We start from the raw sequence: 25,220 nt of genomic DNA, 5'->3' as shown, positions 1-25,220 counted from the left end.
ACCAGGACTGCCTTCATTTTACACTTATGTTTTTAATTAAGGTATAATTACAACATTTCTCTTTGCTCCTTTCTTCTGACTCTTCCCTATATCCCTTCCCCTTGAACTTTCTCAAATTCCTGGACTTTATTTCTTTCATTGTTGTTACATATGTATGTATATGTGCATATGTTCCTAAATATATAAATACAGCCTGCTCAGTCCATATAAGGTTATTTGTATGCAGATCATTTCAGGGCTGACCACTTGGTACTGGATAGCCAATTTGGGGGGAGGCTTCCTGGGGAAGGCTATTTCTACTGCTCTCAGCATTCCTTGGTTGCCTGTAGTTCTTTGTGTAGAATTGAAGCCCCATGAGATTTCCCCTTTCATGTTAGCATGTCTGCTGATACTGTCTTCATTTAGTTTTTGTTGAGGCAGCCGTGCTGGTGAGATTTCATGGCTGTAGCTTCTATGACATTTTTAGGAGATGAAATTTCACAGTGTAATATAAATGCAATCTAGAGTGTGCATTTTTCCAAAAATATTTTGTTCACCCTGTATCCTCACCCACTCTTGGTGTCGTGGAGAGTGTTGTAATGTAGGGTGTGGCCTCATCGTTTTCTCAGCCCACCTGTACTGATGTGTGAGCCTGAATTCTGAAATTATTCATGTTCATAAATTCCACTTGATGCCTGTTTGTCCTTTGCCCATTTTATTTTTTTCTTCTTTTTGATTTTCTGTATCTTTCTGTATCTTTGTTGTGCAGATCCATTTTCCTATTTTGTGATATGACTTTGCTCTTTGCAAACAGACATTTTGTTTAAATGTAATCATATTAATCTTTATGATTTGAGATTATTTTTAATTTTGATTTCATTTATTCTTTGTGTTTTTCATATCTCACCCATTTCCCTCCTTGCCTTTTATAAAATAAAATAAAATTTAAGAGAAAAAAGGAAAAAAAGAGAGAGAAAGAAAAGAAAACATTTTGTTATGGGACCTGCAGTGTGACACAGTGAGTCACACAGTAAACCCCTTTATCCATACGGTTTTACGTGCAGGCATTCATTGCAGAGAATCGTTGGTCTGGTTTGAGGATGCTGGTCTCTGCTACATCATCTCTTCCAGGCCATCACTAGGATTCTTCCTGGACATCCTGTCCCTGCCCTGTGTCGTGGAGATCCTCCAGCCCAGGGTCCGAATGATCAATAGTCCCCCCTCCGGCTCCCCCAACCCCCGTGCTTCAGCACATCACAGATGGGGTGGTTGCAGGGTTGGTCAGCCTGCCAGCTCTTCCTTGTCCTCACCACCAGGGTGAGCTCTCCTGTGTTACTTGGCTAGTTCACCCCTTGCAGCGATGAGCAAGGGGCAGGGCCACTTTTCCTAATTTTGCATCCTCAGGGAAGGTTCTCCTACACCTACACCTTCAGAGCCAGCCACACCCTGTTGTCCAGGTGAGGTGTAGAGGGTAGAGGCCACTCTCCTAAGTGCTGCAGTCGGTGAGAGGCAGGGACAGTTCTCTACTCTTAAGATCTCAGGGCTAGCCGGGCGGTGGTGGCACACGCCTTTAATCCCAGCACTCGGGAGGCAGAGGCAGGCGGATCTCTGTGAGTTCGAGGCCAGCCTGGTCTACAAGAGCTAGTTCCAGGACAGTGCTCCAAAACCACAGAGAAACCCTGTCTCGAAAAACCAAAAAAAAAAAAAAAGATCTCAGGGCTAGCCCTTCCACTTGCCTCAGGCATTGATGGGTGGTGCTGGGGGAAGGCTTCTTAGACTGTGTTCACTTTTTAAAATTATTTTTCTTTTTGCATATATATGCATGCATCCGTGTGTGTGTGTGTGTGTGTGTGTGTGTGTGTGTGTGTGTGTGTGTGTAGGCCAGAGGTTGATGTCAGGTGGGTTCCTAAATCACTCTTCATTTTATTTTTTATTTATTCTCTCATGAAACCTGGAAGCAAATCTGGCTGTCAAGACCCAGGCACCCTATGTCTCTGCCTCCCATGCCCAGGGAATAAGCATGTAGCACAGCACAGGATTTTACACAGTGCTCAAATCTTTGTGGTTTTGTAGCAGATACTTTACCAACTAAGTCATCCCACAGTACCTCCTTTTCTCTTTTTGTTCTTTAGATCAAATAATTAAAAACTGACCTATTTTCCAATCCATATCAATGTAAAATATTTAAAACTAGTAGTTGTTTTTTTTGTTTAAAAGTAGATTTAATAATCTACCTTTTATCCCATTTCAATATACCCCCTTTTCTTTTCAGAGTAGAAAATTACTAAATCTGTAATCTACCCTTTTATCCTATTATATCTGTATCATCCTTTTTTCTTTTCAAAACAAGAACCCTGAATCTAATCTCCTTTGTTTAGCTTTTTTTTTCCTGACCATTACCAATAACAACTTGTAACCCATTCCCCTATACAATGACACATATCCATAATACCCATTGAAAGATCAGGAACCACGAACCCCATCTCTTGGGAATGGGGGTATAAATTTTACTTCCTGTTGTCTGAGTGTGACAGCACCTTTAGAAGATGCTGAAAAGAAAAATTTGAGTTAATTATTAAGTCCTGGAAGAGGTAGCTGTATCATTTGTTGTCCAGTCTGTGTGTAATTGGAAAGTGCAGGGCTTATCTCAAGTCCTGGCGAGAGTAGTCTGTGAGGCTGGATCATCTCAGCTAGCCACCTCAGAATTGTTCTGAGCAATTTGTAGTCCAAAGGTGATCTTTAGGTGATGTTTTTCATCTTAATGGTGCTATCATAGTCCTGATGGAGTCATCGTTGTGGAATCCCATCACCTTTTTGAAGATTTCAGAGATTGTATTAGGTCAGATTATTCCTTTCTTGATAATTTTTTCTGGGTAATTCTCCCTTCTTCTTTGTATGCTTATTTGTCCAAAGGTCTTTAAATTCTTCAAGATGGTTGCTTTTATTCTCCTAAAAAGTGAAAAACAAACCCCTGCCCAACCCTAACTTTGGGGAGGTTCCAAATCTAGTATTTATCAGTTTTGATATATGGTTTCTCCTGAATTTTTTGTTCTCGCTTCTCTAGCTGTCTTGTCATCCAGAACAGTGTGGATTCTTACAATAGGTATTAGGTTCTTTAATTGTTCTTGGAAGGAGTTTCTTCCACGATGACAGGAAATGACTGAACCAAATTTGGCATAGGGGTTTGCGAGAGGCCTCTCAAGGTGTTTCCTGATGGCACAGGGTTATCTTGACTGTCCCTTGTTGATCTACATTCATTAGTTCAATGCCTAGGACATTGCCACACCTTCTACATAATCAGAATGTTTGAATTATGCTTATAAAAATATTGTTCCTAGGAATGCCCTATTTACAGTCCCTTTTAAGGTGACCTTGTTTGCCACAATTGAAACACCTGACACTTAGATTTTTCTTCAAACCTCTGGAAATCACCTTTCCTATCCAAGCATCATCATGGTCATGAGATTCAATATTAATTGTATCTCAGATCCATTGTTCCAAGGGTGCTGATCTTGCTTTTAATGGCCTGATTACTCTTTCGCATTGTGCATTAGCATTTTCAAAAGCCAGAGATTCAATTAGTGTCTAGCTTCTGAATTTGGTATCACTCTATTTACTACTGAAGTCAATCTTTGTAAGAAATCCATGCCGGTTTCTTTTGAGCCCTGTATGACTTTAGTAAATGACTCAGTTTTCTTTCCTACTTCTTCAGTTTTGTCCCAAGCATTCAAAGCTTCTTCATGGCATAAAGCCAGGGTGTGGCCATCACATAGAGATTACCTTTTTATATTAGCATAATCTCTCTTTCCAAGAAGTAGGTCTTGGGAGATTTCCATCCCTCTAGCTCTGCTTCATTTTTTCATCTTTCCACCAGGTCTTCCAAGATCCAAGACTGATGCGACCAAATCTCTAGTCTTGAGGGATAATTCTATTGCAAGTTGACCATGAGTTTAACATTTGCTTCACAAAAGGTGACTGCATGCCATATGAGAATCTTCTTAAATCTAACATTGCCACAGGAGTCCAATCAGCTTTTACATACATAGTCTTGGGTATATCTATCATTTGGCAATTCCTATAAGGTTACTGGATATATTAAGGTTGATTGTTTGAAATCTTTAGGCTCTTCCTCTCTAATCTTATCTAATCTTAATCAATGCTGAAATTGGTTCTCCTTTAAATTCCTCTGTCTGGATTTGAATATCTCTGTGATCTGTCTTAATAAGTTTTTCTAAAGTCTGTATCTTGGCATTCACATCAACCAACTATTTTAGAGATAAACCAAGAATTAGCAAGATGATAATTAACATTTTGTCAATTAAGTTGATTATCCTTGAATTTAATTATTCCATTTTAAATCATGTGTTGCATAATTATATAGAGACCTAACTCTATAATAATAGTGTTTCCCATTTTTAACATATGAAAAACATTATCTTTTAGCTAATTCCTCCCTTTAATAATTCCCAGTTGTCTCACCAAATCTGTTGCCGATGACGATTCAGATGACTATGAAGTGTGAACCTGACTGATGTTGCAAAGAACAGTAGAAGCCTGAGTAGATTTCAAGTCAGCTACCTAGTTTGGTAGCAGCCCCAGAATGGGGTCCAGGGGAAACCCACCAGGAGAGAAGAAAGGAAAACCTAGTTGGTGGGACAGAGACTCTGGCTACATGTAGCTCTGGTCTATGCTTATAGCTACAAAGCCACAGGCAAGCAGCTTTTTTTGTGAATTTGTACCCCGAAAGTTGGGCACCAGAGGTAGCATGAATTCTAATTGGTCTTAATAATAAAAATCCAGAGTCAGATATAGGGGTTAATGCTGAAAGATCAGAAAAGCAGAGCAGCCAGCCACTAGTTCTTGTCTCTACTGAATCCTCAGACCAAAGGGGCAATCAATCCTGTCCCTACAAATCCTCAGACTGAATACTCTCTCTATGAAACCTTAGAATAACTCTGAGTTCCTGTCTCCTCCCAACTTATAGTCCTCCCTCTGCCCAGCCATTTCATTCCTGTCTCCACCTCCCTAGTGCTGGGGTTAAAGGTATGTGATCCCAAGTACTGGGATCAACTTTGTGTAAGCTCTGTTTCTCCTTTAGACAGATTCAATTTCGCATTGCCCAGGGTGGCCTTGAACTCACAGAGATCTGTCTGCCTTTGTCTTCTGAGTGCTGGGATTAAAGGTGTGTGCCACCACTGCCTGTCCTCTATGGCTAACTAATGGCTTAGCTTTGCACTCGAATCTTCAGGCAAGCTTTATTTGCTAAATCACAAACAAAATATCACCACATTTCCTATTCTCTTTATTTTGTATGTGTGCTGGGGGAGAGAGAGACATTAGGGATTCATCCTAGGATATTGCATGTTCTAGGCAAGTATTCTCCTACTAAGCTATGTCCTAAACATACATTCATTCATTCTTCTCTCATATATTACATCCCGAACTGTAGTTTCCCCTCCCTCCTCTCCTCCCAGTTCCTCCCTACCACCTTTCCTCTCTCACAGATCCACTCCTTCTCTGTTTTCTTTCAGAAGAGGGCTGGCTTCCTAGGGGTTGTCCTTGTTTCTTAATTATAGCTTTTAAAAATTATCACTGAATACTGAAATTTAACAGGTTTATTAACAAACAATTTTTGGCATGCATTGAAACAATATGACTTTTCTTCAGTTCATTAGGCTGTTTCAGTACATTAGTAGATCTCTATTGAAGTCATCTGGTGGGTCTACAGTCGACCCAGGCTATTCAGTGTTCCCTGTTGAAATACACTGCTGAGCTTGCTGATCCTTTAATTAAGATATTTACAAGCAAGTTTGTAGCTAAGTTTCTTTCCTTGTACCTTCTTTATTTGACTTTAGTATTAAACTGTCAAGATTATATTAAGGTTATAAGGTTATTATTTGAATAAGTTAATATAATATAATGATCCAGTTCAATGAAACTAGTCTATTAAACCACCCTAACCTGCTATCTCATCTAATAATAAGATTTTGAACTATTGATCCAATTTCTGCATGAAAAGCAATTAATGCTTTTTCTTTTTCTAGAGTCACTTCTAGTAATTTATAGCTTTCTTAGAACCTGTCTATTTCATCCACATGGCACAATTGCTGTGGCTTTCTATTATTTTTCTTAGCTTAAATTTCTTTTAAGTTGTGTGTCTTATATCTTTAATTATTCAGTATGTTTTTCTGCTGTATTTACTTAATTTCTGTGCATTTCTTATTTTTTGGAATATTCTTTTATTCTTTTTTAACTTAAAAATTGTGGGATACACCCAAATTTTTCATATATATATGTATATATGTATATGTATAAATGTATATGTAGTCCCTCTATTTATATGGCTATATATTTTCTCTAAATGGAATTTTTGTTTCTAATATATATTGATATAACTTATTTTCATGGGTTTTAATTAGCTGTCCACACAGTATAGAATTTCCTGAGTTGCAGTTTATTAAATGTGTGCTTGGGTTAGTCTGGTCTGGATTGTGTTGTGTGGCAGCAGTGCCTTCTGTGGTAACAGATGTGTCCAAATCTGCAGTGTCCAGTGTGAGCAGACAGAGGCAATTGCAGCAGTTGAACATGTTAAATATGGTCAAGCAACAGTGAGGAACCAAACATTCAATGCATTTGAGTTTAGTTTTGTAAAGTTAAATATTCACATATGGCTACTGGCCACATGTAAAGCAATCCATGCTACAGAATACCCATAATTTACCTTGTTTTTATGTTTAGGGTTTATTACTTTTACATTTTATGTGTTTGAATGTTGGCCCAAATGTATGTCTGTGTACCATATGCATGAAGTACCTGCAGAAGTCAGGAGAGGGTGTCAGATTCCCTGGGCCCGGAGTCACAGATGGTTGTAAGTTGCCATGTGGGTGTTGGGAACTGAACCCAGGTCCTCTTCAGCAGCCAGTGCTCTTAACTGCTGAGCTATCTTTCTAACCCTCAATAGTTTGAATAAAATGTTTGAAGTTTACTTTATATCCTAAAATAATCTTAATTTTTATGACTATTATACATCCCTGAACAGCATTTTATGTTTTCTGGTGTGTGTATGTGTGTGTAGACCGGGCTCAGCCTTGCATACATATCATTTCTTGGGTGCCATCCATCTTGCCTTTGGAAACAGTTCCCTCATTTGGCCTCTAGGCTGATTGGCCAACCAGCCCCGGAATCTGCCTGACTCCATCTTCAGCACTGAGGTTACATATATGCGTCACTGTGCTTGGCCTTTTTTTGTGGGTCCTAGGGATTGAACTCAGGTCCTCAGTTTACACAACAGGCTCTTTACCAACTGGGCTAGCTCTCTAGCCCATGTTTTCTAATTTCTGTACAGTGATATATATACATATATGTGTGTGTACACACACACACACACACACACATATTCCTGTAGCTAGATTTTTCTTTGGATTGCCAACTCACACACACAAATAAAAATAAAAACAAAAAACAAAAAAAACGCATGGAGACTTATTAATTATGAAAGCTCGGTCCATAGGCTTGTTTCTAACTAGTTTTTCCAACTTAACTCTTTTCTGTTCATGTATGTCCTACCATGTGGCCTGTGACTTTTGCCTCTCCTCCAAGTGCATGTCTTGCTTCCTCTGTGCCAGGCTGACAACTCTGGCTTTCTTTTTCCCAGGGAGCTCTCTGTCCAGAAGCCCCACCTATACTTCCTGCCCAGCTATTGGCCATTCATCTTTTTATTAAACCAATCACAGTGACACATCTTCACTCAATGTAAAGGAATACTCTACAACACATTCCATTTAGCCGAGACTTTCTCAGTGCATAGTTCATTATCTTTTATTTACTAGCTAGTTTTGGACGTTTTTATCTTTAAGATACTACTAGCTGAATGACATTGATAATTTGTCAATTCTCCCTTCTTTACTGTTGTTTTACTTATATACTTCCACACTATTAGGTATTTATAAATTTGATACTACCACATCTTCTTGACGAATTCAGCCTTTATTTTTATATAGTAGGCCTCTAGTGTAATATTTTTGACTCAATCTTTTTTGTTTGATGCTAACATAAAAGTTTCATATTTCTTGTGCTGATTTCATTTGTGAATCTACCAAGTGCCACCTATAGAATGAGTCATCTTGTCTACCTGAATAGTGACGACCTCTTGGATGTGGATGCTGTTGGTGAACTTCCATGTTCATTTTGGAGTTCCTGAGGACCTGACCATCTGACCGAAGGGCTGAGAGATGGGTCATCCTGTACCCTTCGTATGGCTGCTGCCTTCTCACATGTCACTGGTTCTGTTGGACACCAGGGCCTTTCTTCACTCTGCCTTCCAGCTGCCCTCCGTGTCTTTCTTTACAAGATCTAAACTAGACCTCAGTTAAGAAACACTGAGTGTAGTGACATAGTTCTAGTCTATGTTTCTAGTCTCTTAGCACAGAGAGGAGCTGAAAACGGTGGAGAGATGTGAGCAGGACAGACAGTACTGCAAAAAATACCCATTCTTCTCAGAATAGCTCACTCAGGTGATCAGAGGACCATAGAACCATTCTATGGAAAGCAAGTGCTTCTAAAACCGGCCCAAAGTGTCTCTAAGCCTGTGTGTATTTGCTTGTTTTCTTTGACAGAAAATTTACTTTCCATTTGCTCTTTGGCTTAAATATGTGAGTATATTTTCTTATTAGTTTTTTTCTATAATGTGATTTCAAGTGACTGTATACTTCACATAAATACCTGTGTCACAGTTTATGTACAGTGTCCTGCAATTAGACCTTTGGGTTATTTCTGATTTGTCACCACGTAATGACATTGTTATTACTATAAATACTGTTTATGGCTCTGATTTCCTTAGAATACAGTCCAGGAAATGGAATTATGTATATTTTTAGTTTTTTATTAATTCCAGCACCAGGTGGTGTGGGACAATTGTTTGTATTCTGTCAATTATATTTTAAATAAATGCTGATTGGCCAGTAGCCAGGCAGGAAGTATAGGAGGAACAACCAGACAGGAAGTAGAGGCGGGTCAATGAGAACAGGAAAATGCTGGAAAGAAGGAAACCCGTTCCTCTAGTGTGACCTAGCCACAGAAGAAGCAAGATGTGACTGCCTCGCTGAAAAAGGTACTGAGCCACGTGGCTAACATAAACAAGAATAATGGGCTAATATAAGTTATAAGAGTTAATAAGAAGCTTGAGCTACCAGGGCAATCAGTTTATAATTAATGTAGACCTCTGTGTGATTTCTTTGGGACTTAACGATTATGGGAACCAGGCAGGACAAAAAACGCAGTTGTATAATGTGTATATATGTGTGTGCGAGCACACACATAAACATACACACACATATATTTACCAGAAAGTTTTGTCTTTTTTCTTTCTTTTCTTTTTTTTTCTTTTTTTGTTTTGTTTTGTTTGATTTTTGAAATAGGGTTTCTCTGTGTAACAGCCCAGGCTGTCCTGGAACTCACTCTGTAGACCAGACTGGCTTCAAAGGTTTATTTCTTTTTAATTAATGTGTCTTTGCTTGGAACATTGAAATTTTCCTTGTATCTCTATCAGGAATTTGAATTTCATTTTGCATTATTTTCTTACTTTTTCTGCTGAGATCTGCATACACACAGTGCTCTTAGCATGAAGTCACAGGCAAGCAAATACATAGCTGTTTATGGTCACTGACATATTTTGGATGATTTATGGAATTTTGTTTCCAAATAAATAAAAACCCTGCTAAGTGGTTTCCTTACTCTTTCCAAGGCTCCGAGGTTGCAGGATTGGTATTGTTGCTTCGAACCCCATTCCTCAATGCGTTAGCAGCAGCAGAACTACCTAAACATCTACGTGGTGGCACTTTGAGATATATCTCATACGTGATCTCTTTATAGCCCACAGCTCTACTCTTGCTCTGAGATTCGTCTTCATAAGTTAATTTTGTTCAGTCTCTGCAGCTCCTCAGGCTCTTCTGTGTAAACTGTTACTTTGGAGTCATTCTCAGCTTTTATCAGAGAGAGGGTCCTTCAGTAGAAATTCAAGTTCTATCATTAGACTTTACAGAAAAGTAACAGTTCTTTACCTTTTTGTTGCCAAGATACAGTTTCCTAGGCAGCATGATTTCCTCTAAAATATCTCCAGCACACTCATAGCTCTCTTTCTCTCTTGGTTTAATATCTGCCAAAGAGATAGAATATTGTTTTTTTTTCTAAGTTTAAATTAAGAAAGTTAGTAACACATTCTGATAGCATTTCTATTGTATAATAATGATTATTTCCTTTGGTTATTCTAATTTTTTAAATTTCCCTTTCTGCATATCAAAATTTAATAACTGAGCACCAGCTTCTAGTGACTTAGAAGTAACACATAAGATTAGAATATCTCTGTGCAGAATACAAAATCCAGTAAGTGAAAAGTTGAAAGAGTATGTTGTTTCTTTGTCCATTTTCTGTTGCCATGACAGAAAACCTGAGACTGGGTGATTTTTTTGAAGAAAAGAGATTTATTGTGATCCACTGTCTTGAGGTGGATAAGCACATGATCAGATAGCTGTGTCCAGCGGGCGCCTGGCGTGTCATAACAAGACAGAAAGCTGAAGGGCAAGGGCACTGTGCAGAGACAGCACATCAGGGGCAGCTTCACTTCTTTCCTATTTTTTATATAATATATTTTATCAGATCCCATTCCCTTCCCTCCATTTCTCCCCTCATCTATCCCCACCCTCTTTCCTCTTCACTTCATGTGCACTGATCTTCCACCCACCAAGTCCATTTAGTGTGCCTGCACATGTATGGGGAAAGAACCATCTGTTGGAATGTGGGTGGCCTGTCAGAGCCCACATCCCGAAAGAAAACTGACTCCCCCCCCCCAACAGCCGTAAGTTGCCCATAGTTCCTCAGCTAGGGATGGGACTGCCTGAGCCCCTCCCCACCCATGCTGGATCTCGCTGACTCATTCTTGTGCAGGTCTTGCACATGCAGTCATAGCTACCATGAGTTGTGTGCAAGGACCCTGTTATGCCCGGCAAATACTGTTTGTGTCAGTGACCAGAAATAGATGTTTTGCTACATCTACTCTTAGAATCCTCCTTGCCTCTCTTCACTAATAATACTTTAGCCTTAGGCCAGGGAAGTGTTCTACAGATGTCCCATTTAGAGCTGAGAACTCCAGAGTATCTTATTCTCTGAATAGTGAACAGTTGTGGTCTCTGTATTAATTACCATCTGCTGCAGGAAGAAGTTTCTCTGAGGAGTGTTGAGAGATGCACTAATCTTTGGGTATAAATTTAAGAACTTAGGGAACAGTTTATTACTTTGTACATTTAGCAGGAGAATAGTGAGTTTTCCCCTAAGACCATGAACTAGCCAGCCATAGGTTTGGTCTCGTCACTAGTACCAGGTCTGTTCTGAGGGGGCATTGCATTTGATCAGAAAAGCGGCTGGTCACTCCCAGAACGTTCATCATGCCACCATTGCACCAGTGAGAAAACATTGCCTGGTTGTTACGCTAGCTCCCCCAGTCCACAGCTAGCTAAGACTTTGATTGGTTGTTACGCTAGCTCCCCCAGTCCACAGCTAGCTAAGACTTTGATTGGTTGTTACACTAGCTCCCCCAGTCCACAGCTAGCTAAGACTTTGATGACTTTGCTTCCCTGTTACTGTGCATCAACCTTCCAGCTCCATGAAAGCAGCCAGTAGGGATGAAGATTCCAGGTTGGTACTGATGTGGGAATCCCCTCTGTGTGTTGCTTGTATTGGTTAATGAATAAAGAAACTGCTTTGGCCTGAAGGGCAGAACTTAGGTAGGCAGAGAAGACAGAACTAAATTCTGGGAGGAAGAAAGGAAAGTGAGAGGGAGCCACCATGGAGCCACCAGAAACAGACACTGGGAATTTTACCTGGTAAGTCACTGCCACATGGAATACACAGATCAAGAGAAATGGGTTAAATTAAGATGTAAGAATTAACCAATAAGAAACTAGAGCTAATGGGTCAAGTAGTGATTTAATTAATACAGTTTCTGTGTGGTTATTTTGGGGCTAAGCTAGCTGGGTGGCCAGGACAAACAAGCGGCCTGGCCCTCCCTCCAACAATTGGCACCCACGTGGTCAACTAAATCCACTTAAAAACCCAAGAGAGCTTAATTTTAAACAACACACACACACACACACACACACACACACACACACACAAAATGGAGTTTAACACAGCTTCTTGCTGTTTGCTGGTGGCATGCTACAGCTCCTTTAAGAAAGAGTTTCCTGACTCAGCAGCAGAAAAAAAGCTGTGCAGTTTTAAAATGCCGGCTTTCTGGGCTATGCTGCTAGCCTGACCTTTGGCTCTTGCAGGAGACAGAGCATTTGGATGGGGTTTGTGAGTAAAGTGTATGGCTCACTTGATGGGATTGTGGACGCACTGTGTGCCTGGAAGTGGGGCAATGCGTGTGGCTCAGAGGCACATGTGGCTCCACCACGCTGAACTGTGCAGAGTGCAGGCAGGAACTACCGTATGTATCGTAAGAAAAGCAAAGCTTGAGTTTTAGACTGGGCAGGCAAACCGGTGGTACCATATTACCCTTACTAATGGCATAACTTAAGTTTTTAAGAAACGCTTAGCATTTTAAGAAGTGCCCCTGAACAGTAAAGAATTATTACAGATTTACTGTAATAATAATAGGACAGATTCAGACATAAATGACCTGGCAGCGGCAGCAGCACTGTTTGACAGTCCTCTCGTGCTGTGATTAGTCTAGTCCCGTTGCGTGAGAAAGACAACCATGTATTCCTGAGTTTTGATGACCTTATCACTTCCTAACAGTCCCACCGCCTCTCAATGGGAACCAAATTTCAGCATGTCTCAGAGGGAGCAAAGCATACTCAACCCATAGCTGGGGGTTCTCTCTCTGCTGGTGAGCCATCTGTCCAAGTCCTCCATAGTAAAGTGTTCTCCCTACCTGGCTCGTATCTCACCTGCTTCCGTTCTTTTTCTCGTTTGAGACTTGAATGCTTTTTGGGGATTGACGCTGAGTTTAGTTTAAGAAAACATTTAAGAAGGCAGATATCTGAGAAGGACGAATCTTGGTTTAGGGCGGGGCAGGGAATAGCTCAGTGGTAGAGTTCTTGTTTAGCACATTAAAAGCCTTGGGTTTCTTATCCAGTACTGCAAAAAGAAACAAACAAGTTCAGACTTAGCTATATCATCCACTTCTGCCCTGAAAAGGCAGAGCCAGGAACAGTGAGCAGGAAACACACATTGATCTCCCCTCTTCCACATTCCTAAAACCCACTGTGGTGGTTTGGAAGAAAATGAACCCAAAAGGTAGTGGTACTATTGAGAGGTGTGGCTTTGTTGGAGTCATTGTGGCTTTTTTGGAGGAAGTGTCTCTGCAGAGGCAGGCTTTGAGGTCTCATATATGCTCAAGATACTGCCCAGGGTCTTAGATCACTTCCTATTGTCTGCAAGCCAAGATGTACAACACTCAGCTATGTCTCCAGCACCATGTCTGCCTGTCTGCCTCCACGTCCCACCATGACTATAATGGACTGAACTCTGAACTATAAGTGAAGCACCACAATTAAATGTTTTTCTTTATAAGAGTTTTCATGGTTATGGTGTCTCTTCACAGCAACAAAAACCCTAACTAAAACACCCACCTTGTCTCAAATCTTCCCAGATCTCTCCTCTTCTTCCCACTGATCTGACCCCAGATAACCCTGTCAATCAGTTCTGTTTATCCATGTTCCGTCTTACCCCTCAAACATTCCAAACACTCACACATTTTTCAGAGTTAAACATTTTGTATATATTATGTTACATCTTGAGTTATTAGAATATCCAGTGGCATTTATTTCAAATAAGTCTCCTTGCAATTGTAGTATATTTCATATGTAAATAAATCACTATTGATTAACCAGTTCTTCATTTGATGGTCATTTATACTGCTTCTGGTATTTTGTGTCTGTGTGACTATATATGTGGAACAAATCCCTTGAAATAGCCTTTCTAAGTTAAGGAATACATACATATACACTTTCCATAGTTATTTGCCTAACTGCTATATAAAATACTGTATTCATTTTACTGGTGCCTTGCAGTGACTGGCCGACCATGCCAGGAATTATCATATCCTTGATCAGATACTTTAAAATTCTTATCAGTAAACTTTTCAGTTTTATTTACATGACGTTGAATATCTTTTTATATGTATAGAGTATATATCATTTCTTGTTAGCTGCTGGTTTGTAAGCTCTGTCTGCTTTTCCTATTTTATACTTAGTTCTGTGGTTTAAGTTGATTTTTGTGTATGGTGAGAAGTAGGAAGCCAGGCATGGTGGCACACTCCTTTAATCCCAGAATTTGGGAGACAGAGGCAGGCAGACCTTTATGAGTTTGGAGCCAGTCTGGTCTACACAGCAAGTTCGAGGACAGCCAGGACTACACAGAGAAACTGTCTCAAAAAAACAAAAGTGGGGGGTAGGTGTGTAGGAATATGAGTATTCAATTGATTTGCATAATTTTTGGAAGATAATTCTTTCCTTGTTCATTGCAGTTACAGCTTTGTTATCAATTGTGTGTGTGTGTGAGGAATCATTAACCCTTCTTTCTTGCCTTGTCTTTTCTTTTTCTAAACCTGTAGCTCTTCTTGCCTCAGCTTCCCTAGTGCTGCTATTCTAGGCATGAGCCACCACAACTGTGTTTTTTTTTTCTTTTATGTAGCCTACTCCAGACTAGACTTTTCTCTGTAGCTCAGGCTAGGCTTGAGGTCTCAGTGGTTCTCTAGCCTCAGCTTCCTGGGTGCTAGAATATCAGTCATGTGCCACCATACCTAGCCAATATCACCAGATCTTAATTACTATGCATTCTAAACAGAAATGGCTAGTGCTCCAACTTAGTTCTCTGGGATTTCTTTGTTAGCTTTTGTTCTTTGTGTTTCTAGCTTGTTGATTTGTGTAGGAAATATTATTGAGAATTTGATTATTGCTAGAAATCCAGAAATGGAAGGTAATGTTGACACATTTACTATGTAGTCTTTAAGTCTGGGAAATTTGTATCTGTATTTTAGTACTGTTTTATATTTTCCCTAGAGGTCTGAAGTTCCTTTCATTAGATTACAATTGTATGTTGGCATCATGCTGGCTGATCTGTGTCCCTCTTCCCATTCCCATAGTCTGACTGCGGTGGGCCTGGGTGTGATGTGGGATTCCCGTGTATGCTATGAATATGTTTTATTACCATTGGTTAATAAAACTGCTTTGACCTATGGCAGGGTATAACAGAGCTAGGCAGAAGTCATGTAGCTGCTGAAGGAGGATACTGGAACTTAACCAGTAGGCCACAGCCTCGTGGTGATACACAGATGAATAGAAATGGGTTAATTTAAGATGTAAGAGTTAGCTAGGAATATGCCTAAGCCATTGGTCAAGCAGTGTTGCAATTAATATAGTTTCTGTGTGATTATTCGGGTCTGGGTAGCCAGAAAACCAAAGTCCAGTATCTGTTTACATGGGTGGTGGCATTTTCTCATGGCATTTGGCAAATACTGCAAATTTGAACTTTCTCACCAATCATAGCCATTATCTGATGCTCTCAGTGTACCATTCTGTGACTTGATAAATTTATACAATCATGTTATGATACCGTGATTAGAGTATAATCTTTACATAACCATATACTTTTTCCTCTCTTTGTAGTCAGTTTCTTCTTCTACTCATCATTTGGCCACACTTATCTACTTAGTCTACTATTGACATTTCATATAAGTGGGACCATGTAGTATATTGCTGTTTAAGTGAGATTAAATCATGTTGTATGAATCAATAGTTCATTCTCTCTCACTGGTGAATAATATCCCATCCTGTGAATATACCATTTGTTTGTTCAGTTCCCAGGCAAGGAGCATCTGCGTACGCTCAATATTTTAACCAGTATGTTATATCTACAGAGCTGCTGTAAACATCTCTGGATGAACTTCTTTGTTTTCATTTATCTTGGATAAATTTCTAGAAGTGGTATTTCTGGGTCTTTGGGTAAGCACATATGCAGCTCTGTGAGAAACAAACAGTTTGCAAATATGCTGTGCTATTTTGCCTTCTTACTTGGAAATTATTAGTATTCTCTTTACTTCCATTCTGGTTTTTTTTGAGACAGGGTTTCTTTTTTTAAGATTTATTATGACTAGAGTGTTCCGCCTGAATGTATGCCTGCATGCCAGAAGAGGGCACCAGATCTCACTATAGATGTTGTGAGTCACCATGTGCTTGCTGGGAATTGAACTCGGGACCTCTGGAAGAGCAGCTGGTACTCTTAACCTCTGAGTCATCTCTCTAGCTCTTGTCAGCACTTGGGCTTTCTTTTTCTTTCTTTATTTCTTTTTTTTTCTTTTTTGAGACGAGTTCTCTGCAGAGTCCTGGTTGTTTGGGAACTTGCTTTGTAGACCAGGCTGGCCTCGAACTTTCAGAGATCTGCCTCCCTCTGCCTCCTGAGGGCTGGGATTAAAGGGATGTGCCACCACTGTCAGCTTGGTTTTCTGTTTTCTTTAAGTGTGCAGTATTATCTTTTTTATTTTTATTTTGGGGATCATTATATAATTACGGTATTTTTCCTTTCCTTTCTTCCCTCTAAACTGCCCCTTATACCGACTTGCTCTCTTTTAAGTTTATGGCCCCCTTTTTCATTAATTATTATTCATATATGTATATACATATATTTTCCTAGCTATAACCCTCTGAGATGGTATTATTTTACTTGATTGTATCAAGACTATTTGGTATTGGGAAAGCAATTGGGTGCTCTTCCCTGGGAAGACTATTTCTTCTGCTCTCAGCATTCCTTAGTTGTCTGTAGTTCTTTGTGTAGGGTTGAGGCCTTACGAGTTTTCTTTGTCCGCTTTCGCGTGTCTGTTGATGTCATCCTTGTTCAGCTCATGTTTGGCCAGTCATCTTGGTGAGACTTTATGGTTGTCTTTTGACATTACTAAGAGACATAATCTCACAACAAACTTCATGGTCCTCAGATTCTTACAATCGTCCCTATTTTCTTTTCCATAATGTTCCCTGAGTCTTGGGTGCAAGAGTGTTGTGAATAGACTCTGTAATTCTATATTTGATTGGTTCTGGTTTTCTGTAGTGGTCTCCATCTGTTACAAAGAGAATTTTTCATGAGAGAGGGGTGACAACCTACCTGTGGGTATATGGACAAATGTTTAGATTGTTGCTAGTGATTACGCTGGCTCACATAACTTGTGCTAACTAGCAGGTATCTAATTAAACTTAAGACCCTCTCAACAATAGGGAAACCATGACTGGTACTGGTAACCCACTACTCAGGCCAGTGAAGTCATAGACCTTAGGGGAAAACCTCCAACCACCACTCTACTTCACAGCACAATTCCTAGTTTTATCTTTTAAAGAGGTTTTATTTGTTTTTATTTTCTGTGTGAGTGTTTGGCCTACCTCTGTCGCATGCATGCAGTGCCTGATGAGGCCAGAAGAGGGCATACTTTTCTTACTGCATAGTCCAGGCTAGCTTCAAATTCAAGGTCCTCTTGTCCCAGCCTTGCCAGTTATTGGATTGCCACCATCTTCCACTATGCCTAGCAATACAATGCAATTTTAAATTTAATTAGCATATTGATTATAGTATTTCTTTGCAAAGTGTTAAAATAGTTCAAACTAATACCAATTAGATGAATAAGAGAAGCTTTACGTGACTTTTCTAATCTATTTCAATTAAGATAGACTGTTATTGGTGCTGGTATAGGAAAAGTTTGATTTCCCTTTTACTTTATCCAAGTATCAATTCCTAACAGATTTAACTATCAAAAGCAAAACTCCAAAGCTCAATAAATGCAAAATTTTTCAGATTTTCATAAGGAGTTAATAAAACATGGCAAAGTGCTAAGTACATAAGAATATTACAACAAAATTTATTATTAAACTAACAATTGCTCTACGTCGGTATTAGCTTGTGCAGAGTGTACAGACTTGTGCTTGTGCTGTAGTGTTAGATGTTGGGTGGATGTCGTTCTCTGTTTGCTGTTTGTCATTTAAATGCCTCTTGTGTTTGGATGTTCTTTCTTGTCTCAGACTGGGAAAATTTCTGCTGTAATTTCATGGAATACTCTATGCTTTAGTATTTATCTTAACTCCTTCTGTCTCATGAGTTCTTAGATTCGGTCTCTTGATTGATTTCTAGAGTTCCTAGTCATTTTGGTCATTCTTTTATTCTGTTTATTTCTTTAAAGTTGGGGTCTGGAGAGATGGCTCAGTGCTTAAGAGCACTTGTTGCCTTCCCAGATGTTCTGAGCTCAGTTCAGTACCCACATCAGATGGCTCACAACTGGCCACAACTCCAGCCCCAGGGATGCAGTGCCCTCTTATGGCCCCGTGGGTAACTGCACACACATGGCATATTCACTCAGATACATAACATACATATCATACACATAAATAAAAAGTAAAAACGGGTATGTCTTGTGTGGGCATGCATGTGGGGGTCTGAACACAAGTTTTTGGAGTCAGTTATCTGCTTTCTGTACCAGCATGAAGGCCTGAGTTTGATTTCCAGCAGTCATACGAAAACCAGGCGTGGTGGCTCACACCCAACAGCCCAGCACTAGGGCGGTGGCTATAGTGGGATCCCTGGGGCTTGTTGGCCAGCCAGTCTAGTTGAATCAGTGAGCTCCAGATTCAGTGAGATATCTGTCTCAAACAGTGAAGTCAAAAGCAGTTGAAGAGCCTTGATGAAGGCCTGTGATCTTCGTGTGTTTGCACACTGGTGTGCATGGGCGCTCTCACACACTCATGCATATACACAAGCGTCACAAGGATTCTTTGTTTACATAACCAAGCTTATTCCTAGGGCATGGAGGAATTGCAAAATATAATCATGATATTCATCTGCTCTAACAGTTGAATACTGGCTTAGATATTTTTTCTTGTTTAGTAAAGAACTTTGTACCAACATTTTGAAAAGAAACGATTGATTGATTGAGTCACATGAGCAGGAAGACTAAGTCTCTGGTCTGGACTGAGATGGTCTGGATGAAATGAAACTTGTGACCAGAAGGCACATTCCCAGTCCTGTTTGAGAGTGGAGAGGTGTTGGGACCAATTAAGTCCTGGCCTTCAGCTGGATGTTGGGATTAATTGAGTCATGGCCTACAGCTGCTCTGAGCACGAGACCTTCAGGAGTTCCTGGTGGCGGGAGAGTGGTTTCTGGTGGGTTTGGCTGGGGCATGGCTCTCTCTATATAATCTGCCCCTGAACACAATAAAGGGGGCATTCTTGGGGGATTCAAGGATGACCCGTGTCTCTGTCTCTGTGTGTGTGTGTGTGTGTGTGTTTGTGTATTTTAACCTCCAGCCCCCTTTCCCGAAGCTCAGTAACTGGGTGCCAGCGCACCGAACACAGACACGGGGGCGTGGTGCGCGGCACGCAGCATAGAGGTACCGATTTCATGGTGTTTGAGATAAGTAGCTAAAGTAACTGTACTTTGTTCAACAGGTGGCTTTTCAGAGAAGTCAAGCGAATGGAGCTCAGAAGAGGAGGAGCCAGTGAAGAAGGCAGGACCTGTCCAAGTCCTCATTGTCAAAGATGACCATTCCTTTGAGTTAGATGAGGCTGCGTTGAACCGGATCCTTCTCTCCGAATCTGTCAGAGACAAGGAGGTAGTTGCTGTGTCGGTCGCTGGAGCCTTTAGGAAAGGGAAGTCTTTCCTGATGGACTTTATGCTGCGGTACATGTACAACCAGGTATGGAAGGGCCCTTAAAAACATTTCCTTCCCATGCCTCTTCCACGTCGGGTTCTTACGAGCGCTGAGTATTCCTGTTTCTGTTATTATGTGTGCTCAATGTGAGGGTTGCTGTGTAGCCATTCCAACCTGGGTGCTTTGGGAGCAAACTACACAGGATTTTTCTTGGAAGCTCCTGCGTCACATTTACCTAAAGATATAACTTACTCTTTAGTCTTTTAAAAATTAGCACTAGCATAATGATAGAACTATGAATTTTACATGTAATATTTAAAATGTCAAGTAGATTTTACCATAAGCTTTTCTTTTTAATAATTTCCCCACAGTGTTTATGATAACATTCTTAACACATGAGGCAAATTTTGAGCCAGGTGGCGGCAGTAGCACACACCTTTAATCCCAGCACAAACAGAGGCAGTGGATCTCTGTGAATTCAAGGTCAGCCTGGTCTACAAGAGCTAGTTCCAGGACAGACTCCAAAGCTACAGAAAAACTGTGTCTCGAAAAACCAAAAAAAACCCAAAAAATCATGAAGCAAATTTTAAGGATTTTCACAATGTGCACTTAGGTGCCAACACCTCGATTCTTCCACAGACCTAATTTATCATGTATGTCTGTGTGTACTCATTCTTCCTAGTCATTCATTTCTTAATATTAAAAAGCTTCAAATTAGTCGGGAGGTGGTGGCGCACGCCTTTAATCCCAGCACTCAGGAGGCAGAGGCAGGAGGATCTCTGTGAGTTTGAGGCCAGCCTGGTCTACAAGAGCTTCAAAGCAACACAGAGAAACCTTGTCTCGAAAAACAAAAACAAACAAAAAAACTTCAAATTAAATTGCTAACATCAGTGTACTTTCTCACATGCTTCAATATAAGTCATATTATTCTCATAGTTTTTGTTTTTAAATAAAATCTATATGGAGAAACACAAATACTAAATATATTTGTTTATTTTTATAAATGCATATCACTGTGCAGGCCAGAACTCAAAACAGAGACAACCATTCTCTCCAGAAAGTTCCTTCATAGCCTTTTCTAGTCTGGTCTCACTTTGTCCTAACCTCAGAGGCAACTGACAGTGTCTGACAAATCGTGTTGATACAGACATGTGACATCTAGGGACCTTGGCTCTATCAAATGCAGAAGGATGCATGGGAAATTATTACAAGGCTAGAAGTTGGCATAGGAAAACGTTCTGGCATCCCCCCACTCCCCGTGACTTCCAATGAAAACATGGAGTTTTGAAATAGAATCGATAAACCTCCCAAAGAACTCTTCTGAAACACTAGACAGGCTGAGGCAGAATTCCAAGAATTAGCCAGCCAGGTGTGGTGGCATAGACCTTCAATCCCAGTATTTGGACCACAGAGACGGATGGATCTCTGTGAATTTGAGACAAGCCTAGTCTACAAAGCAAGTTCCAGGACAGGCAGGGCTATACAGAGAAACCCTGCCTCAAAAAAGAAAAAGGAAAAGAGAAAGAAAAAAAAAAGGTTAGATTGCATAGAAAATTCCAGGCCAACCTGAGCCGCATGGTGAGACTGTTGCAAAGGTCTTTGGACTGTGTCTTTATAGCACAGTTATCCATTTTTAGTTTGATCTTTTAGGCATGAAGTATTTTAGGACAACTTTGAAGCTAACCTTTATCTAGCTTTAGTTCAAACAAATAAAGAACAGAAGTGCTAAGATAATTCAGGCTTTGAAAGCCAGCAAAACTCTAAACCCAAATAAGTTACGGTACTTACCATCTATAGGTGGGTTATTGGTGCACATTCTAGTCAAGTGTGGTAAAGGGTGCTTGCTGGGATCCCCTTTTCTTTGTCTGCACCTAGCAGAGCATTGACAAAGAGAGACAGAAGGTGATCACTGGCTGTGCTGTTCCCTGCAGAGGGCAGCAATCACTGGCCGTGTGGGCTTACTCTAGTCCTGTTTCTGCACTTGCGACTACCAATTGCAATTAGAATGGCGATATGTAATTTTTAATGTGACAAACTATGTTCTTTTAAGCAGGAAAAATTTTAACTTCATTTTATGCCTGAAACATAGTGTTCAATAATTAATCATTAGAGACAGTGAACGTGTGCCTGAATGCATGAAACAAGCTAAATGTTCAGTCTTCCACAGGCGCTCTTTATGGATCTATCTCTTGTCCTTCAAAACTATTTTTCTGGGATAGAACTTTTATAATATCTTAAAAAGATCATTATCCTCGGGTAATGTTGCAGTAATGTTATTTTCCTAGTTCATAACCATCACAGTTTATCCTTTGAAATATATTTTCCAACTATTTTTTATGTAGCATATTTAATTTAAATATCAACATTGAATAGTTAATAGCAATTGACTCTTGCTTTGTGTTAAGCACCATAGAGGATACAAAAACAGACAGCTATACTAAAGCATATCATGGTTTGGATAAGGAAACAGAATCAAGATGTGTGAAAAATTAGAGCAATGCTCAGCTCTAAATGGAACACCTGTATCACACACCTTCCTCCCAGGCTCGTGGATCATTGTGGAAGAGGGCTAGAAAGCATCTAAAAGCCAGGTAGGGCAACTACAAGGAAACTGTCTTCCAGACACAACACAGCGACCACACAGATGAACTCACGGGGTTGTGACAACACACACAAGACCTGTGCAAGCTCGAGCCATCCCAAATATCAACGGAGAGGGGAAGTGGGCACAAAGCACCATCCTAGCCAAAGCACTATTGACAGTTGATAAGTGTACAAGATCTGGATCTAGAGGGGAAGTAGAAGGGCCGTTCTAGACTCAGGGGAATACATTAAACAAAGAGCACACCTTCCATGGAGTGGATCTTGCGTTGGCAATGAAGACGTAAGAATTATAGCACAGATGGTGCAACCCATTATTATGCTTTTTATAATGATCTAAAATTGCTTTATAGAATAAGACAGGATATAGCACACACACTTTCCTGCCAAGACTCAGCCATCACTGTGGAAGAGGAGGTGGAAAGATCGTATGATCTAGAGGCCATAGACGACTACAACAAAGAAACTGTTTTCTGGACACAAAAGGGGCAGTTTGCCCTTGTCAGCTAATTCACAGCTGCATAAACACTGCATGCTCAAGCCAGAAAAATCCCAGCAGAGGCAGGACGTGGTCACGAAATCTCACCCTAGCTGAGGGAGGAACTGTTGGTAATTGTTATCTGTCAGGAGAAGGAGGGTCAGTTTTCTTCAAGGGTGTCACCCTGGTAGGTCAGCCATGCTACGGTGGATGGCTGTACAACCAGGAGTACATTGTCAGTCCTAACTGGATGTGTGTTTGTTTTCATGAAGACACACACACATAGTAGGGTGGGTATGGAATGGGCAGTGCATCTGGGAAGAATTGGGGAAGGGAATGGATATGATCAAGATATTATATATAAAATTTTCAAGGAATTAATAAGATATTTTTATTTATTTATTATGTATACAATATTCTGTCTGCATGTATGCCTGCAGGCCAGAAGAGGGCATCAGATCTCATTACAGATGGTTGTGGGCCACCATGTGGATGCCGGGAATTGAACTCAGGACCTTTGGAAGAGCAGGCAGTGCTCTTAACCACTGAGCCATTTCTCCAGCCCTAATAAGATATTTTTGAAGGTAGCAAAATTATATTTTATACTAGTTTTGTAGACTCAGCCTATTAGCTCTAGCTTCTTATTGGCTAACTCTTACATATTAATTTAACCCATTTCTATTAATCTGTGTATCGCCACGTGGCTGTGGCTTACCAGCTAAAGTTTCCTCTAGCTCCAGCAGGGCTCCATGGCTTCTCTCTGACGCTGCCCTCCTTTCTCCCACCTTTCAGTCCAGTCCTCCCCGCCTAGCTCTGCTCCAATATAGGCTCAAAGCAGTTCTTTATTCATTAATGGTCATCACAGCATACAGAGGGAAATCCCACATCACCCAATATCTTCATTTATAAAGTTTTGTAGTTTAGTTTATACAAGGTTTTTAGCTCAAGGATTATATAGTAAGGTCTTCCAAAAACTAGTAACTTATCCCCTGTAATAGATATTAAAGTGAGTATAGCTACTATTACCCAAGGTTATCAGTGAAAAACTGCTAAATCTAAGTGATTCTTTGTATTTTTTTGTCTCACCTGATATTAGTTCTGACATAATTTTCAGTTTAGTTTTTCTTCTTTGGAGCTCTCAAATCCCTCTTGTATTTGTTTCTTTCTGTCCTTTCCTCTGCCCATTTCCTGGTTCAGGCCCACAAACATATTTTGACTTTTATAATACCTACTTTTTGGTCCTTCCTGCTATTTATCATCTTGATAGCTCTTTACCACCTCTAGGATAATCTTCCTCTCACAGTTGTGATGGTGACTCCCTCTGCATCTTCCTGACTCCCTTTTGCTTGCAGGATAAATATCTATATTAGGCACCTTTCTGGGCCTTTGGGATCTGGCAGTCTCACCTCTACCTGCCAGTCTCTCCCAGAACCCCCATACCAAAGCATTTGTCTGTGCCCTTGTAATATTCCTCCTCCTTTCTTCCCTCCCTCCTTTTCTCCTTGCTCCCTTCCATCTTTCTTACCTTTCTTATTTTGTTGGCTTCTTATTTCCTTGAATATCTTCTCCAGGTTGTTCCCAGTCTTCTTACCTCTTCAAGAATTAGTTGTTCCAGAGAGATAGTTTAGAGGTTTAAGAGTACTTACTGCTCTTCCAGAGGACCAGAGTTCAATTCCCAACACCCATGTCTGGTAGTCTACAACCTCCTGTAAGTCTAGCAAGAGGGCATCCAGCCACCCTCTTCTGGCCTGCACCGGCACCTGAACACATGTGTCTACTCACACCAGACACACATGCACGTGAATGAATAAATATATGAATCAGTTGTTCTATTTCCCATGTTATGTTTCCATTATGACATATAGATATATACTATACACATGTATATGTGTATAAATTGTTATGATGTTAGCCACTAACATAAACCATAACAGATGGTTGCTCATCTGTAATTACTTTTGATTGGATAAAGTGACTGTATCAATGTAATAGATGTTCACATATTTTTCCTTTTAATTTGAGTTATAGAAAAAGAAGCATCGAAAAAGAAGCCTCAAAAAGGATAAAGGAAAAACCATACATGCTCATCCAATTCTACTCATAGACTTTATTAAATTTATAGGAATCTGTTGATTGGGTTGGAGATTACAATGAACCGTTGACTGGATTTTCATGGCGAGGTGGATCTGAACGAGAAACCACAGGAATCCAGATATGGAGTGAAGTTTTCCTTATCAATAAACCTGATGGTAAAAAGGTATGGTACATTTTAAGTAAAATTAAGTTTTTAATTTCAATAGTAGCTTGAAAATTGTTTTTTTGAAAACTTTGGTCCATTTAACATAATGCTACTGGGCCAAAATGGTGTCTAATTGAATGATCCCTGTCAAAGTAGTCAGTGATCCTGGGAGACAAAAACCATAATGGGCTGAGTGGTGGTGGTGGCACACACCTTTAATTCCAGCACTCAGGAGGCAGAGG

General features: G+C 40.2%; 1 protein-coding gene across 2 annotated transcripts in view; it reads left to right on the top strand.

The window, feature by feature from the left end:
• Positions 1-25,220, top strand: part of Atl1 (atlastin GTPase 1) — a 74,138-nt gene that overhangs the window by 20,626 nt on the left and 28,292 nt on the right. For both annotated transcript variants that reach the window (XM_041657930.1, XM_041657929.1), the window contains 2 exons: positions 19,458-19,705; positions 24,862-24,996. In XM_041657930.1, coding sequence (XP_041513864.1) covers positions 19,458-19,705; positions 24,862-24,996 — 383 coding nt within the window. The remainder of the gene's footprint in view (positions 1-19,457; positions 19,706-24,861; positions 24,997-25,220) is intronic.

This window comes from Microtus oregoni, unplaced genomic scaffold, assembly GCF_018167655.1.
Source record: "Microtus oregoni isolate MIOR12 unplaced genomic scaffold, Mior012 000009F_ref0000495, whole genome shotgun sequence".
In the NCBI taxonomy this organism is placed as follows: Eukaryota; Metazoa; Chordata; class Mammalia; order Rodentia; family Cricetidae; genus Microtus; species Microtus oregoni.
Note: the sequence above shows the minus strand (reverse complement) of the source record. Positions and strands in the feature narration are given on the sequence as shown.